General features: G+C 43.8%; 1 protein-coding gene across 2 annotated transcripts in view; it reads left to right on the top strand.

Annotated features, from left to right (window-relative positions):
• The window catches only part of ccdc186 (coiled-coil domain containing 186), a 57,826-nt gene that overhangs the window by 13,602 nt on the left and 25,732 nt on the right, over positions 1 to 18,492 (top strand). The window contains exons 2-6 of one of the 2 annotated variants that reach the window (XM_031905516.1): positions 1,529 to 2,119; positions 4,120 to 4,246; positions 13,476 to 13,604; positions 15,998 to 16,210; positions 17,639 to 17,758. In XM_031905516.1, the coding sequence (XP_031761376.1) occupies positions 1,539 to 2,119; positions 4,120 to 4,246; positions 13,476 to 13,604; positions 15,998 to 16,210; positions 17,639 to 17,758 (1,170 nt within the window). In that variant the 5' untranslated portion in view covers positions 1,529 to 1,538. Of the gene's footprint in view, positions 1 to 1,525; positions 2,120 to 4,119; positions 4,247 to 13,475; positions 13,605 to 15,997; positions 16,211 to 17,638; positions 17,759 to 18,492 lie in introns of both variants that reach the window. The other variant, XM_031905515.1, reaches the window with a different exon arrangement.

Here is an 18,492-nt window from a genome sequence, read left to right as displayed (position 1 = left end):
TGCTCTGATAAACTTCACTTACACTTTACTGCTGCGCTTCAAGTTGGAGTGATATCCCCCCCCCCCTCACCCCCAGCAGCCGATCAGCAGAACAATGGGAAGGGAGCAAGATAGCAGCTCCCAGTAGGTATCAGAATAGCACTCAATAGTAAGAAATCCAAGTCCGGCTTGGGACTCCTCCAGTTACATGGGAGTAGGAGAAGCAATAGGTTAGCTGAAAGCAGTTCTAATGGGTAGCGCTGGCTGAAAGCTCAGACTCAGGCACAATGCACTGAGATGGCGCCTACACACCAATATTACAGCTACAAATACGTTTGTTGGTTAAAGAATAAAAGGTTAAATGACAGAGGGAATTATTTGCTGTGTAACAGTGTCATTTAGACATAATAGTATTATATCCAGCTGGCCAGGGAATGTAGTTTTAGAATCATCTGTAAAGAGATACTTGTACTAACAGATACAACCTGTACATGGCATTTTTTGCTCATTAGTAAATAAATGATAAGCTTTGCTGCTGTGTAAACTAAAATCCTTGGATGGCAGACAGGGTGGATTGTGGGTGTTTCTCGGTACAAGGCAAAATGCCGGAAATTGCCTCCTTCCGCATTGTATTGTACTGACTGGCAATTTTCAGTGCCGGTGCTTTTGGGTAATTGCCATTTAACTCTATGGGAGGCGAGAGGGTAGATCTTTGAGCATTTGATATCCACATTTTGTGCCATTGCCCTTTATGGTGCGACTGCAAATATTAAGACATGGCATTTACTGCTGTTTGTGTTTCTGGCAGGTTCTAGAATTTTAAAACTTAGATTTTTATTTGTGTATGAAAGAGATAAAGGTTTGCACTGCAGGCTTGTTGTGTAAATGCTGATTGAAATGTAGGTTGGAATTCAGCATTAAGAGATAGGAACGTGACTGCTTATTTAGATATCTGAGGGAAGATTCCACTTGCTATGAATACAGGTATGGGACCTGTTATCCAGAATGCTCGGGGCCTGGGGGTTTCTGGATGAGGGATCTGTCTGTCATTTGGATCTCCGTGTCCTAAGTGTACCGGTATGGGGTCCGTTATCCGGAAACCCGTTACCCAGAAAGCTCCGAATTACAGAAAGGCCATCTCCAATAGACTCCATTATAAGCAAATAATTCTAATTTTTAAAAATGTTTTCTTAATAGTAATAGTCTTAATAATCTTAATAGTAATAAAACATTATCTTGTATTTGATCCCAAGTAAGATATAATTACCCCTTATTGGGGGCAGAACAGCCAAATTGGGTGTATATAATGGTTAAATGATTCCTTTTTCTCTGTAATAATAAAACAGTACCTGTACTTGATCCCAACTAAGATATAATTACCCCTTATTGGGGCAGAACAGCCCTATTGGGTTTATTTTCATGGTTAAAGTTTACTTAAAGGTGAACCACCCCTCTATTTTTTTTTTTGTTTTGTTTTTTAATTGAAATGTTGATAGTATTCTATACAAGCTTATTGATATTTCTCATGTTTCTTTTTGCCTACTAGCAGTTAAGCGAGTATGGAGGTTCCTGTCTCAGAAGAGCCAGACCGGGTTCCTCAGGGGACGCTGCCCGAGAGTGACCAGGTGACTGCTCCGCCATCTTGCAACGAACACACGTCGGAGGAACCAGAAATGGCTTCAGAGGAGAAAGTGGAATCGGACTCTATTCCGCCTGTAACAGATGGGATAATGTGTAATGAGTCACAACCCCAGGAAATTGTACTTAGTACTACTGAGTCCATACCGGAGGTACCAGCAGCATCACAAGACATCACTCCACAAGCATCTGATCTGGATGGACCTAAGGAACCGGTCACAGAATTTCCCCAGGATCCCGATATAGCAGGATTAATAGACAACGCTGTTAAAGACATGGTCACAGGGAGCCATTTTGACACGGACTGCACTAAAGATTTGCTTTCCAAGATCCAAAGCTCATCTTCACATGAAAGTTTGTTGGAAGAAATTGAGAATGAGCTTAGCAGCACAGAATTGGATTATAAGAGGCCCAATGGACTGAACAAAGCAGAACTGACTCTTAATATGCTGGAAAAATGTGTCCAAGATAAATATCTACAGCAGGAACAGACCATAAACAGGTAAGTGCTGCTCCTATCATGTGCAGAGGGGAAAGGTCTAACATATACTGTAGAATTGTACTAGAGATGCCAAGTACAGAGTGCAAAAGATATGGCTAATTTGCTTATTGAAATGTGAGAAAAATAATAAAAAGTATTTTTGTAGCCGTGAAAAGTAGCTGCTACTAGTAGCTGTGTGTGTTTTCACAGACGATGCTGATCAGTTACTAATAATTGTCCCTACGTGTGTTTAGCAGAGGCAATTCTCAGTATTGTCTATGGCAGGGGATTTTCTGGTGTTTAGTAGCTGTGACAAGTAGCTGCTACTATGTAGCTCTGTGTGTCTTCACCCTAAAGGTGGCCATACACGCTAAGATCCGCTCACTTAGCGAGGTCGCCAAACAAGCAGATCTTCTCCCGATATCCCTACCTAAGGCTAATTTGATTATTTGGCCCTGGGGCCAAACGATCGAATTAGAATGAACAGGTATAGGCGTCCTCGGTTCGGGGATCGCATCAAACGAGCCAATGCGGTCCCCAGTCCTACTAAATTTTTAAACCTGCCCGATAGAGATCTGGCTGATTTCAGGCCAGATGTCGGGCAGGCCCATCGGACTGATAAGCTGCCGAATCGGTCTAAGGGACTGATAGCAGCAGCTAGAATCGGCCCGTGTATGGCCAGCCTAAGGCAGTGATCCCCAACCAGTGGCTCGGGGGCAACATGTTGCTCACCAACCCCTTGGATGTTGCTCCCAGTGGCCTCAAAGTAGGTTCTCATTTTTGGCTTTCTGGCTTGGAGGCAAGTGTTGATTGCATAAAACCCAGTGTAAAGCCAAACTAAGCCTTATATAGGCTCCCAGTCCACATAGGGACCAAATAGCCAATTATAGCTCTTATTTGCACCCCCCATGAACTTTTCCCATGCTTGTGTTGCTCCCCAACACTTTTTCCATTTGACTGTGGCTCACAGGTATAAAAGGTTGGGGATCCCCTGCCCTAAGGGTTATATTTTTCAAAGAGTGAAGTTAGAGCTCCACTCAGTCCGCTAGAGTGAATTTTTTAAAGTCATATTTATCAGTGGGTGGACTTTCAATAATATAAATATTCTTTTAAAAATCCACTAGAAATGGAAGGTGGAGGAATTTCACTCTAGTGGACTGTGTAGAGTTCTAACTTCACTCTTTGCTAAATATACCACTTAGGGTGAAGACACATGGAGCTACTAGTAGCAGCTAATTGTCTCTTTGTGTGTTTTAGCAGTAGGCGATTCTCAGTATTGTCTATGGCAGGGGAATTTCTGACGTTTAGGGCTCTGGTACACGAGGAGATTAGTCGCCCGCGGCAAAACTCCCTGCTCGCGGGCGACTAATCTCCCCGAGTTGCCTTCCCTCTGCCATCCCACCGGCGAACATGTAAGTCGCCGGCGGGATGGCAGACGCGGCGGCGCGATTTCGCGCAAATCGCCGAAAAAGACTCGCGAGGCTTTTTCGGCGATTTCCCGAAATCGCCCCGCCGCGTCTGCCATCCCGCCGGCGACTTACATGTTCGCCGGTGGGATGGCAGAGGGAAGGCAACTCGGGGAGATTAGTCGCCCGCGAGCAGGGAGTTTTGCCGCGGGCGACTAATCTCCCCGTGTACCAGAGCCCTTAGTGGTCGTCACAAGTAGCTGCTACTAAGTAGCTCTGTGTGTCTTCACCCTAGAGCAGGTTGTATAGTATTATATAAGTAAGAACACATGAGGAGGCCATATTTTTTATCATTTGGTGGAATAAGGGGTCACGCAGATAGGAAGGATGGCAATAAGTCCAGAGTTTGGGAGAGATTTGTAAAGGTGCGTTACAATGAGAGAGTTATCATTGGGTCTAAATCTGTTAAATCATCATTAAACATTACTGTTATAAACTTTAGCTTTTTTTTTTTTTAAACCCTTTTATAATGCTGGCACAAGCTGATTCTGACAGATAAAATGTGCAGTTAATTTGCTGTATAATCAGTCCTCTGACTTGTTTTGATGCCACTAGACTGATAGAAGAGAATAAGAAGCACCAAGAACTCATCTTGGAAATCTGTTCTGAAAAGGATAATTTAAGGGAAGAGGTGAAAAAGCTGACCGAGGCGGAAAAGAAGTACGTTGGCTCCATCCGACAGGTAAAACTGATGCTTGAGTGTAGATTACATGAACTGTTTTGTGCTTCAGGCAATTCTTGCTCAGAGTGGCATAATGTGATACCCTTTATTGTCCAGTTGCAGAGAAATATCGCAAAGGAAGCTTTCCGGACTCCCTTCAGGCTATCACTTTACAAAGTACTGGTCGTATACATTTATGTAGTCGTTTATACACAGTTAGTTGCCTTGATTTTTAAAAACCCGATCATGGCGACCAATCGCCATGGCAAAAACAGTAGCAATTTGTCCTGCTATAGTTCTTGCCATGGCGATAAGTCTCCAAAATCCCTTTCTTCCGGCAACGAAAGGGAATCGCCAGTGGAAAGGTCTATGCATCACTAGAATGTAAATCGCCGGTGGGATGGCATACACGTCGCTACGATTTCCCAAAGTTGTCTTGAGAGGAAACTTCGGGTGACTTTGGAACATCGCAGCGACGCATCTGCCACTGCCCTAAGGGTGAAGACACGGAGCTACTACTGTAGTAGCAGCTACAGAAACAGACAATGCTGATTATTTACTCATAATTGTCTCTACGTGTGTTTTAACAGAGGCAATTCTCAGTATTGTCTATGGCAGGGGATTTTCTGGCATTTAGTAGCTGTGACAAGTAGCTGCTTCTAAGTAGCTCCATGTGTCTTCACCCTAAGATCTTTCCTTCTCTCTGCTTTAATTTCACATATAAGAGACAAACAGAAACACTTAATAATCTCATCTCATTGTCTATTATGTAGCAGTTTAGATTCATCCTCTTCCTCAGTTTCTGTCCTGTGCCTCCCTTTAGAGGCCCCTGTGGGACAGTATGATGTAGATAAAATTACATTTGGCACCGGTAGCTGTAAGTAGAGTAATGTAACCCTGCTGCCTAGTGTTCCAACCTCTCATATAAGCCAGTGTTATGCAGAACTCACAGTATGGGTAACTGGTGCATCTCTTTTATCCTAAACTGGTGTGTTTACTTTAGGAACACTACTATAGTTTATATAAATGAGCTGCTGTGGGGCAGCCATTCAAGCTGGAAAAAAAGGCGCAGGTTACATAGGTGACAACAGATAAAATACCATTGTATCCTACAGAGCTTATCTGTGTATCATCCATGTAACCTGTTATCTGTGTATCATCTATGTAACCTGGCTAAGGCAAGGCAGATGTGTATTTGTTAGGCTATAGTTTTTTGCCTGAAGGCCAAATGGTCAGATCAGCCGGATATTGACCGAGTGTGTAAACTGTACATATAATTCTGGTTCCTGAGGAAGCGTGGCGGTTCTTCGCGTGAAACGCATTAAACAATTTACTCTGCAAAGCTGTATACATCTGCTAATTTGTGAGTAGCCATTTGGTGGCATTTTATTTATTTTTAATAATAAAAAAAAAACCTCTTGCTAAAGCCAAGAGGTTATATTTTTGTCATTTACACTTTAAATACTACACCATGTAAATTTTATTGTAGTTCCACTACACCGTTTCACAGTTCTAAACCCTCTGTTCTTTGTTGAAATTGGCTTTTATGCCTATTACGAAAAGGAAATCATGAGTAATTCTTATTAAGGACCAGTCTCGAAGTGGAAATTAGTATCTAATTAGTCACAGCTATTTTCTGGTGTTCGTACTGGAATAATGTTATGTAGTGTTCTCAAAGGCTTCCCTCTGCATTAATAGGAGGCTTGTTTAGGTTTTTTTCATGGCTTTTGTGCTTATAGCTACAGGCAATGTCTTTGTTTTATACTGGCAATACATTGCACTCCATGCCCCATGCAGATAAGGGAATTTCTTGCAGTTAGAATGACAAATACACCAAACTAGTTTCTATGTATAATAACTGAGTAGATAAACAGTGCTATCATGTAATAACAAACAGTCATGGTGCGCGTGTTTATTCTAAGCCGAGGTCCCCATTTGCCAGCCTGTTAGCCAAGGATACCCTGACCGGCTGCCACTTACTTATAAAGGGCACACCTAAATCTTGTATTGCTGAACTGCTGCAAGCATTGAAGCCAAAGGTTAACAAGGCAGCGGGCAGCTACCCAGCAAGTTGCAGTTGGGTAACTTATGATGTTTGCCATAATATAGACTTGGACTATTTACTGTATGAGGGTTAGCTAAACACGTAAACGCTAAGGCTAATGGCACATGGGGCCGATTCTTGGTTTGTGCATAAACACCGGCCAAGGATCTGCCCCTATGCTGGTATCAGCCTGTCCCTGTGCCACCAGGTGTAGGCACAGGGACAGACTGATACGTAGGGGCTGATTCTAAGCACTATTAAATATGGGTGTTTTGCCCTGTGTTCCTACACGGTAGATTTCTCCAGAGTTCCACAAGGCGAAACGCAGCCCATTCCTTCTTATCAGCCGGTACAAACATGCATCATGTTAAGTTTGGCGCTTAAATGTGCCTGGGTCAGTAGAGGCAGAAAAGAATGAATAATTTGCGGTTCATTCTGCTCTCCCGTGCCGTAGAACGCAGGAGGAATCCACAGCAAGGGGGTACGCAGGGTGAAATGCCCAAGTGTAAAGGTGGCCATACACTGGCCAATTCTAGCTGTTGATATCGGTCCCTTAGACTGATTCGGCAGCTTATCGGCCCATGTATGGGCAGTAACGATGGGCCTGCCCGACCGACATCTGGCCTGAAATCGGCCAAATATCGATCGGGCAGGTTTAAAAATGTAGGTAGATTAGGGACCGCATTGGCTCGTTGATGTGGTCCCTGAACCGACAGATGCCCATACCCATCGTTCTAATTCGATTGTTTTTCCCAAGGCCAAACAACCGAATTAGCCTGAATTAGCCCGATATAACCCACCCGTAGATGGGGATATCGGGAGAAGATCCGCTCGCTTGCTGACCCCGCCAAGCAAACAGATCTTAGCGTGTATGGCCACCTTAAGAGCCCTTAAACATATTGTGCTAATAGATGCTTATCCAGATTGCTTCCTCCTATGTAGTCTATTTATATGTCTTTTCTATTAAAGGACAAGGAAAGCCTGTTATTACAAAGTGGCCAATAGTTCAATAGTTGTTCCCCTCTCCCAGATCGTGTTCTGGGTAGTGCTTGTTCTGTTCTTCCCGTTTTTGGGAAATCACAGATAAGGATCTTTTTAACAGGGGCACGCTTCAGCGAAATTACTGCACTGATAGTCTGTAATGTGGGGTACGCCTTTCCCTGGACTCCTTATTATATTTAGCCTTTCCTTGTCTTTTAATATAAGGTGAACATAGCCATAGATATTCCACAATTGATCTTACTTTTTATTTTTTTGTGGTTTTCCGGTTATCTAGCTTTTTGGTTCTGTAGCTCCCTAGTTTGACATTTAAGTAGCTCTCTGGTTGCTAGGGTCTTTTTAACCTTAGTAACCAGGCAGTCGGTTGAATGAGAGACTTGAATAAGAATCAAAAGATAAACAATGAATAGTAACAACAACGGCAACAGTGTAAGCTCACAGAGCAATAGTTTTGTGGCTGCCGGGGTCAGCGACCCCCATTTGAGAGCTGGAAAGCTATAGAAAGGGAAGGCAAATAATTCATAAACTATAAAAATAAATGATGAAGACCAACTGCAAAATTGCTTGTTGGTTTGCCAGGTAGGGTGTCAGTAGGGATAGGCTGTTCCCCTCAGTGGCCCCTTAATGCTACTCTATCCATGTACCATGGGCGCAACAGTCTGCATCAGATAGGCCTCTTTCATAACAACTTTCTGTATTATTGGGGGCAGTGGGAGTTGTAGTCCAACACAGCCTGCAATGCCCTGGTTTCCCATCAGTGATTTTTATTGAATTCTGTTTTCTTAGCCCTGTGCCTGAGCTAATTTTTGAAAATCAACTTAGAGGAAGAGGAGTTTTATTGGGGATTTTTGTTGGCTAAATGGAGGGTAAATAAGTAAAATGCAGATGGGTATTATTTGGAGGGTATCGTTTCATTTTTTTTTTTTTTTATATATATAATTTTTGTATTGTTACTGTTCCTTTAAACTCTGTTAAGCAGGACCCCCTACACATAGATATATAGATGTTTATCTTTGAGTCGGTCTTCATTTTCTATTTGTATTTTTTTTAGTTTTTTCACTTTTTGTTCAGCAGCAGTTTGGTGTTTTAGCAGCTATCTAGTTGTCAGGGTCCAAATTACCTTAGCAACCAGGGAGTGGTTTGAATGAGAGACCTGTATATGAATAGGGGAGGGGCTGAATAGAAAAATTAGTTATAAAAAGTAACAATAACAATAAAACCTCACAGAGCAATAGGGTTTGGCTGCCGGGGTCAGTGACCCCCATTTGAAAGCTGCAAAGAGACAGAAGAAGAAGGTAAATAATTAAAAAAAAAAAAAAATAACAAATAAATAATGAAGACCAATTGAAAAGTTGCTTAGAATTAGCTGTCCTATAACATACTGAAAGTTAACCTTCCCTTTAATGATGAATGCAGAGACCCAGGGCATTTACAGATAAACTTTGTGCAGAAATCTCGCCAGTGACCCTCCTCCATCTTTCCACCACTTTTGTCTTTTTCTGCTTGTTTTCTCTTTGCTTTTCCCACTGCCTCGTTACGTCTCTTGCTTATTTCCACGTCATTTGCAATAGCAGCTCCTTGGCCTCTTTCCTACATTGTCATTGACCATAAATTGCCTTTCAGTCTGCAGTTTGACTGCTACGGACTCTATGCATTATGGGTATCTGTATGTTTAACATTATATATATATATATATATATATATATATATATATATATATATATATATATATATATATATATATATATATATAATATATTAAGGAAAAGCTTTGTATCCCCCCCAAAATCTTATGCATTTGCCATCTAGGTGATATCTACTGTAGGAAGTGCTGAATGGAAAGTTAAATAGTAATTAAAAATCTGAGCTGTCAATCATATATTGCCTGCCCTGCAGGTTTCAGGTTTAATTTTTAAAGGACTTTTATTACACAGCTTTGTATGTGTGGGCGACAGGTCCCCTTTAATCTTTAGGGTAAAGTCGATACAGTTAATTGTAAATAGACAACATTTTTGGGTTTATATCCCCTTTAACTTGTGATCATATGTATTTTTTGAGGAATGAATGGATATTGGGGAGTTGTATCAGGAGTCAGAACCAGCAGTGCAGGGAAGGGAAAGGGACAGACACAGTGACAGTTACACATAACTATAAACCCAGTGAGAATGAGGGATGAATGGGTATTGGGGAGTTGTATCAGGAGTCAGAACCAGCAGTGCAGGGAAGGGAAAGGGACAGACACAGTGACAGTTACACATAACTATAAACCCAGTGAGAATGAGGGATGAATGGGTATTGGGGAGTTGTATCAGGAGTCAGAACCAGCAGTGCAGGGAAGGAAAAGGGACAGACACAGTGACAGTTACACATAACTATAAACCCAGTGAGAATGAGGGATGAATGGGTATTGGGGAGTTGTATCAGGAGTCAGAACCAGCAGTGCAGGGAAGGAAAAGGGACAGACACAGTGACAGTTACACATAACTATAAACCCAGTGAGAATGAGGAATGAATGGGTATTGGGGAGTTGTATCAGGAGTCAGAACCAGCAGTGCAGGGAAGGAAAAGGGACAGACACAGTGACAGTTACACATAACTATAAACCCAGTGAGAATGAGGGATGAATGGGTAATTGGGGAGTTGTATCAGGAGTCAGAACCAGCAGTGCAGGGAAGGGAAAGGGACAGACACAGTGACAGTTACACATAACTATAAACCCAGTGAGAATGAGGAATGAATGGATATTGGGGAGTTGTATCAGGAGTCAGAACCAGCAGTGCAGGGAAGGGAAAGGGACAGACACAGTGACAGTTACACATAACTATAAACCCAGTGAGAATGAGGAATGAATGGATATTGGGGAGTTGTATCAGGAGTCAGAACCAGCAGTGCAGGGAAGGGAAAGGGACAGATACAGTGACAGTTACACATAACTATAAACCCAGTGAGAATGAGGAATGAATGGATATTGGGGAGTTGTATCAGGAGTCAGAACCAGCAGTGCAGGGAAGGGAAAGGGACAGACACAGTGACGGTTACACATAACTAAATAAGTAAATGATCAGTATTGTCCGTTTCTGTAGCCATAATGAGTAGCTGCCGGTAAAGCCATTTCCCTGGAAATCTCACAGCGGTGTGTATCCCTTTAACCAGCAGACAGTGCGTTGGTGACAGATCCGACACGTGTAACCTGTTCATGGAATGTGACCTGACCCTGCCCCGGCCGCTCCCCTTACAGAATAAAAATAGCTGATTTAAACGTAGCATTTAGCTATTTCCCAATATACAGTCATTAGAGAGAAAATATGCTGCTGTAATGTTACGTGTGTAAACTTCATCCTTTCATGTTCTCTGCTTATCATTTCTCTGCTCTCATTTCCTCCTCAGTGTATATTAAGAGCTTACAACTTATTGGTTACAGTGTGTATATATATATATATATATATATTAAACATTAAGAAATTTTGTGTACCAAAATTGCCCCTCCTTTAAACATTGCAGTATATTCAAGATGGCCAACTATGTCAGTCACCCCCAGTCTGGCCAGTCCTACACTCACCCCTGGTCTGGGCTGTCCTACACTCACCCCCGGCCTGACCTGTCCTACACTCACCCCCGGTCTGGGCTGTCCTACACTCACCCCCGGCCTGACCTGTCCTACACTCACCCCCGGTCTGGGCTGTCCTACACTCACCCCCGGCCTGGCCTGTCCTACACTCACTCACCCCCCGGTCTGACCCGTCCTACACTCACTCACCCCCCGGTCTGACCCGTCCTACACTCACTCACCCCCCCGGTCTGACCCGTCCTACACTCACTCACCCCCCCGGTCTGACCCGTCCTACACTCACTCACCCCCCGGTCTGACCCGTCCTACACTCACTCACCCCCCCGGTCTGACCCGTCCTACACTCACTCACCCCCCCGGTCTGACCCGTCCTACACTCACTCACCCCCCCGGTCTGACCCGTCCTACACTCACTCACCCCCCCGGTCTGACCCGTCCTACACTCACTCACCCCCCCGGTCTGACCCGTCCTACACTCACTCACCCCCCCCGGTCTGACCCGTCCTACACTCACTCACCCCCCCGGTCTGACCCGTCCTACACTCACTCACCCCCCCGGTCTGACCCGTCCTACACTCACTCACCCCCCCGGTCTGACCCGTCCTACACTCACTCACCCCCCCGGTCTGACCCGTCCTACACTCACTCACCCCCCCGGTCTGACCCGTCCTACACTCACTTCCATCTGATATATTAAGGATTCTACTCCTTCATTATACATTTTTCACAGGGACTGAATTTTACCTGCAACTTGCTTTGCAAGGTTAAGGTTTGCTTTAAGGAGAGGGTATTTTTGGTAGGCTATTGCACATAAATGTCTTAATGTCCTTAGCATATCGATTATGGGTGCAGAGGACTTATTGTCTCTTGTATGAATTTTGTGGGCAAATGCATTGCTCCCCCGTCTAATGGTTTAAAATTTAGTGGTGAACACAACTTTCCCTTTTTTGTGTGTGTGTGAAGAATATTTATTCTGTAAGAATAGAAAATATCTGCTCTGTTTAGAACTGACCAGAGAAACATCAGATGACTCTTTGTTGCTCAATAACTTAATTTTCTAAGCAGAGGAACTTTACAAGATGGTGCCAGTCGGCCGAAATACACAAGGAGAGTGCTTAGAATTTACATTCATTTGTTAATGATAAAATAGCAGGTTGGCATGCACTGACTTGGTTTGGCCGGTAACTGGTTTTCTGCTAGTCTGGCCGAGCCCCTCAAGGAGCTGTTTGAACATCCCATCCTGGGCAGCTGATATGGGCCATTCAATGGATTTTCTACTGGGACTAAACTGGGGAAATACTGTCAAGGGTTAAGGTCATCTCTTCAGAGAAAAGGCACTTGTGAAGGGGCTTAATTACTTCCTACATTAAAGGGCATTACAGACACATAGTGGTGGGGTTCACATAGAAAAGATCAAAGAACCAGAGCCCCTGCCCTTTGGGGGGAACTGAATTTTCATCTAAAGGAACATAGGGGGGTCTCCTTGGTGAGGGGACTGAGATTGGGGGATTTGATGGCAGATTCTATTAATTCCTTTGGGAGGGGCTTTGATGATTTCTTGGACAAGCAGAATATCCAGTGCAAGAGAATTTTCAAATCTACAGCTGTTTCAGTATAGGCATCTGTTTGTGTGTGGGTAGATAGATGGGTGGATAGGTAGGTGGGTGGGTAGATAGATTTTCTATCTATCTATCTATCATCTATCTATCTTGTATATGTTGGTGATGCTGGTCCTTTAACATTAAGCCCGTACCCAGCTCGAGTATGGGTGAAACAGAGGAGTGGTTTGAAGTTACATTTCACAAAGAGGAGTCGGAAGGAAATATTAACCCCATTATTTCTGTACTTAGTCAGTTCTCCTCTATATAGGTCAGGCCTTATGTTACTGCTCGCTGGCACACCTTCTATTGGAACACAGGCCGTGGGCTGTTAGGACTTGTTCTGTCTCTGTGCAGAGTTCAAAGCCATATATTGTGCCTAATAAAATCCTATATTAGATAGGGCCGGTGTTACTCCCTTGCCGTGGCCTCGTTCCCAGGGGTGCAGCACCCTCATACTCTACTCACCCATGTTGTTCCCTCACATGATCCAGTAAAGACTTCCTGGGGGTATGGGGGGGCCATGCATGTCTAAAGAAAGGTGGGCCTTTCTAACTATGGGCACTGCACAACATGCAGGAAAGTAAGTCATATGAAATCCACTTGATAAAATAGCACCTTACGTTTAAAAATGACGAATGCACCAGTGCATTATACTCCTCTAAATATATAAGAATTGTGCTAAATAGTTGTTACTAGTCCCGCCCATCTGTCCCACTTCCTGCTGACTGATGTGCTGGGGGGCCGGCGGCACTGTAGCATAGGAACCAATCGGCAGCTAGGCTGGCCTGATAGGGAACTGAAGCCTGTCTGTGCTTGTGTGACTGCAGGGCTGTGATTGGCTATCCCCCTCCTAATGTGCTTCTGGCAGCGACCGTTAGGACACGTGAAACACAGACAGGGACAATAAACCTCTAGTCTAATGCATATTTCTATACTTTTATTTTTGTTCTTATTGACATAGTTGTGTGTGGACTTGCTCTTGCTCCTTCCATTGTTCCCAACTGAGCAGGTTGTAACCGTATCCGATTGTCGTTACAGCTGGAAGGGAAAATCGAAGAACTCAACACTGAGCTGAAAATCTCCAAAGATAAACTCCTGGCACAGGATGCGTCCGCCAAGAACGCAATTCAGCAGCTTCATAAGGAGATGGCCTTCCGGACTGAGCAGGTAACACTCACCTTCTATGTGCAAGATATACATTTTAATCTACCCTTTTTTTTTTTTTCATATGATTATAAAAGAGTTTGAAACCATACTTAGATTGAGGCTTTCTATACCGCTTATTATATATATATTATATTACCATTTATGACCTGTGTTGTCCCACACTAAGCATCGACTTCCAGCAGCCTGCCTTCTCCCTAGGCAAATATTGGCTACAGGGCTCCACAATTCACTTCCAAAAGAAAATTAAGTAGTAGTCTTGGAGAGACATGAAAGGCAAACAGGAGTATGCAAGCAGAGACTGAATCATTAAATGTTAATGAATAGTGAATGCACCATGGTCGGCTCGTCCTACTTGCCATGAAACTAGATAAGCAAGTCCTGACACTGACTGGGTGTTTTATACCATAACCAGAACCAAGTGGGACTTATTCACTGCAATTAGTAATACGTTGGCATTCCTCAGCCGCTGTACATCCCAGCGCAAATGCTGGCAGAAATTGCTTAATTATTAATAGGAGGAAGCACTGATACTGGAAGTAATAAATACAGATGCTCAGGATGTGAATAAGACTATAATTAGAATTAATTACAGCAGTCATTTTTCTGAACTGATCATTAAACTAATCATCTTAATTTAGAAAGCAATACAAGGATGTTGTTGCTCAGTAGTTATTTAGTTAAACAAGGCAAGTCTGTTTGTGGGTTCACCCATTCATTATAGGGATTGAATTAGATAAGTGCATCTGTGTGTACTTTCTAACCATCAGTAGCTAGAAGTAAAGGTGCCCATACACGGGCAGATTTTAGCTGGCGATTTGGGTCCTTTCCGTACATTGGTGCCCAGCAGCAGTGCCCCCCTAGTACATTGGTGCCCAGCAGCAGTGCCCCCAGTACATTGGTGCCAAGAGCCAGCCCCCTAGTACATTGGTGCCCAGCAGCAGTGCCCCCATAAGTCAGTGTGCCCCGTGGCCCCCCTAATACATTGGTGCCCAGCAGCATTTTACTTCTGCTCTTCGGCGGCTTCAGCAGCATCTTCCCCTCACTCGCGCCGCCTCTGCACTTCTGCCTACACGCGACCGCACACAGGCCCTTTTATAACATTGCGCCCCGTGCGTACTGACGTCACCCGTACACACGGGGCGCAACCAATGACAGGGCCCGGATTTTATTAAAGGGGGCCCGAGCTACTAAGAAAAACTGTAGCATCGCCGGGCCCCCTTTGAAAGTAAAAATTGCGGCCCTGCCTACGGCACACCAGGTGTGCAGGTTGAAAAACGCTGCTTTAGACCACTTCGGCAGCCTAACTGCCCGTGTATGGGCACCCCCGACGGTCATACCCGACCTAGAGCTATCCTAAAATTGGCCAGATCTCGATTGGGCAGGTTTAATTTAAGGTGGCCGTACACGCCAAGCGAGTGGACCTTCTCCTGATATCCCCACCTACAGGGGGCCAAATGATCAAATTAGAACAACAGGCATAGGCACAGTTGGTTCGGGGACTGCATCAACGAGCCAATGCGGTCCTTGATCCGACTAAATTTTTAAACCAGCCCGATCGATATCTGGCGATTTCAGGCCAGATATCTGTCGGGCAGGCCTGTCGGTAGTGCCCCTACGCAGGCCGATAAGCTGCCGAGTCAGTCTAAGGGACCAGTATCGGCAGCTAGAATAGGCCCGTATATGGCCACCTTTAGGGATGCACCAAACCCAGTTCTTCAGGTTCGGCCAAACCCCCGAATCCATCCCAAGGGATTCGAGCGAATACCAAACCGAAAATTAGCATATGCTAATTAGGATCTGGAAGGGGTAAACTTCGCACGCGCACCCTTCCAAATCCTAATTAGCATTGGCTGAATCCAAACCCTGCCAAATAGCGAGCCGAATCCTGGTGCAGCTCTAGTTTGATCTTCTGTTGGATTAGGGGCCGCATCAGCTCATTGATACTGCCCTCTGTGCGCCAGTGGACATATCGGGAGAAGATCTGCTTGTTTGTCGATCTTGCCAAAAGAACGGGTCTCACAGTGTATGGCCGCCTTTAGACTTGGATCCTGGCAACTATTTTCGGCTTCCTGCAGCCTTGACATATCTGTACACTTCCAACATGGACTGTCAGATGTATTTGTGCAAGTGTTTATAAACCAGTGCTGTACAACTTACTACACGTAGTGGGCCAATTATATGTCATGTACACGTTGGAGTACCAGATTCTAATAAATGATCATGTCCTATAGTGAAGTCTATAAAAGCCTCTGAGCGGATTGAGGGCCATAAACATTCTTTGGGGGGGCCACATCTGGCCCACAGGCCTCCAATTGGGCATCCTTGATCTAAACAACCATCTGATAACTCAGTAACACCTATAAAACTGACATTTTATCAACTGTTTATTTTAGGCAAATAAAAAATGCGAAGAGGCACGCCAGGAGAAAGAGTCCATGGTCATGAAGTATGTCCGAGGGGAAAAGGAGTCTCTGGATCTCCGGAAAGAGAAGGAAGCACTGGAGCGCAAACTCAGAGAGGCAAATAAGGAAATTGAGAAGAGCAGTAACCGAATCAAACTTCTCACTCAGGAAAAGGGACGATTGCACCAGCTCTGTGAGTCCAAGGTAGGTGCCAACTGAACCCCATAATTGTACCAGGGACAATCAGCGAGTTCGGGGCTCGGCTGGAAATTAGGTATGGAAAGCACTCGGGAGTGCAACAGTAGGAATAGCAGACTCACTAACTGCTGGGGCACAACGCAATTCCATTTTGCCTTCCCATTGATTAGTAGCTCTTTTGTCATAGGGAAACTTGACCAGGTTGGCAGTTATCAGCTGTGTGGGCGGCGGGCAAAATGCTGAAAATCAATCCCCTTTTATTTCAATGGCACGTCAAACAGTTGCTTCTCAGAGTGCTGCAATTCCGATGCACAGCCATATGAGATTACAGGGCATTGTGGTTTAAATACATGGGAAGTAATTCTGAACCTTTTTCACCCGCTCATTACAAAGCTACTAATAACTGGGCCAACATTATGTTAGAAATTGCCATATCCGGTGCCATTAAGCAGCGACCTGGCCAGATAAGCAGGTCTAGGCAACTGGTTTGTCAGGAAATAAACTGCAAATAGTATTTGCCTGTTGACATCCTGTGGCAGCTAAATGGAATTGTGTTTGTAGAAAACAATAAACATCAGTGATAGTTTAACAAACCAGAGATCAAAACATTACAAAGTAAAACAGTGGATAATGTTGTGGCCAAATTCTCTAAGAGCAGTTAAAGGGGATGTAAACCCTGCTGCACAGCGCTGCTCAACTGAACTGTATCCAGTGGTTGCTGGACTGCAAATACCGGAATAATGTAAAATAAAATGAAGGTTAGGGCATGCTGGGAACTGTAGTTCAGCAACATGAAGTTTGTATTCTTAAAGCAATTTTGTACAATAAAATTTTCCAAAACTTTACCCCAAATCTTCAGTTACCTACTGCTTTAAAATGCAAAAAATACTCCAATGAGAGTCCCAGCTGATCTCCCTTTTCTCTGTTCCTGCAATTGGAGTTGGGAGCAATAAGCACAGTTTCCCAGCACTGAACAAGTCTGTCCCTTTATCCCCATGTCTGATTCCTGTGGAACATAATGAAGGGAAAAAGGACATCATTTTATATGTAAGATTACAGGAAGATGCCTGACACCGTGCTGGGAATCTGCATTCTCATTGGTCAGTTCTTTTGCATTTATAATGAAGGAAAATTCTCATTGGTGAATTTTCTTGCATCTGTAATTGTTTTTCAGCAACTTCTATGGCAAAGTTAGGGGGCACAGTGGGGCAATTTTATGGTTTTAGGTTTCCAACCCCTTTAAAATTAGTATATTCTCTAGTTGCTATCTTTATTTCTTCTTATTTATGTTCTGTATTTACTCTCCTCTGACATCCTGAATGGGAATTCAGAACTCGCAGTGGGAGTGGAGTTCAGTAACTGGTACAGCCAACTGTGCCTTCTCAGGAATGATAAAGCTGTATCTTTTTTTTTTTTTTTTTTTCTTAAATAAAGGAGAGCGAGACAAGTCGACAGAATCGTGACATTGAAAAGCTTAAAGAAGAAGTGAACAATTATGCCATTAAAGTAAAATGGGCCAACAACAAGTTGAAAACAGAACTGGATTCCCACAAGGTCAGTATTAATAGGCCCAAACACGGCAGATAAGCTGCCAAATTGGTTTAAAGGACCCAGATGAGCAGCTAAAATCTGCCTGTGTGTGGCCACTTTAAGATTCCTTTTTTTTTTTTTTTGCCATGAAACAGAATACGGTTTCCTTTTTTAAGCAATCAGTCATCAGATGTATTAGCCTTATGGGTCTGTATATTTAGGAAGGGCTTTATTTAGATTTCGGCGCAGGGCTGTTTCTAAGAATGGCACAAGGGGAAGTCCTGAATGGAGGGATAAATAAACCTTTTGGTGCAATGCTGTTATAGAGGTATACATTACTAGCTTTATCTTTTTTTTTTTTATTTGAAATATTTGTGCCTGCCAATAGGGAGCTGTGGTACATGATTGGACAAGGCACACCAGTGAGCCTTATGAGCCTAGTGGGTTGGCAAGTATCTCTTGTAAGCTTAAGGGTATCCTTACATGGTACCTACCTACACCTCCTTACGTGCCCAGATAGTCGGGCAGTATAATCAAAATCTGCCAAACTCCTTCATCATATCTGGGCATCTATGGGCTTCATCTATTTCAATATAGCTTGTGAGCATTGAGCTGTATACTGGGGCTCAGTATATAAGTAACCAGTCTCTATGACTAAGGCTGTTGCCACTTACCAGATTATCCAACACCAGAGTTGAGCCCGCATTGCCATCCCGTGGCTTCCATTGTCTTCAATGAGAAATACACAGAATAGGCAC

This window comes from Xenopus tropicalis, chromosome 7, assembly GCF_000004195.4.
Source record: "Xenopus tropicalis strain Nigerian chromosome 7, UCB_Xtro_10.0, whole genome shotgun sequence".
Taxonomy (NCBI): domain Eukaryota; kingdom Metazoa; phylum Chordata; class Amphibia; order Anura; family Pipidae; genus Xenopus; species Xenopus tropicalis.
This window is presented reverse-complemented; position numbering and strand designations above follow the sequence as displayed.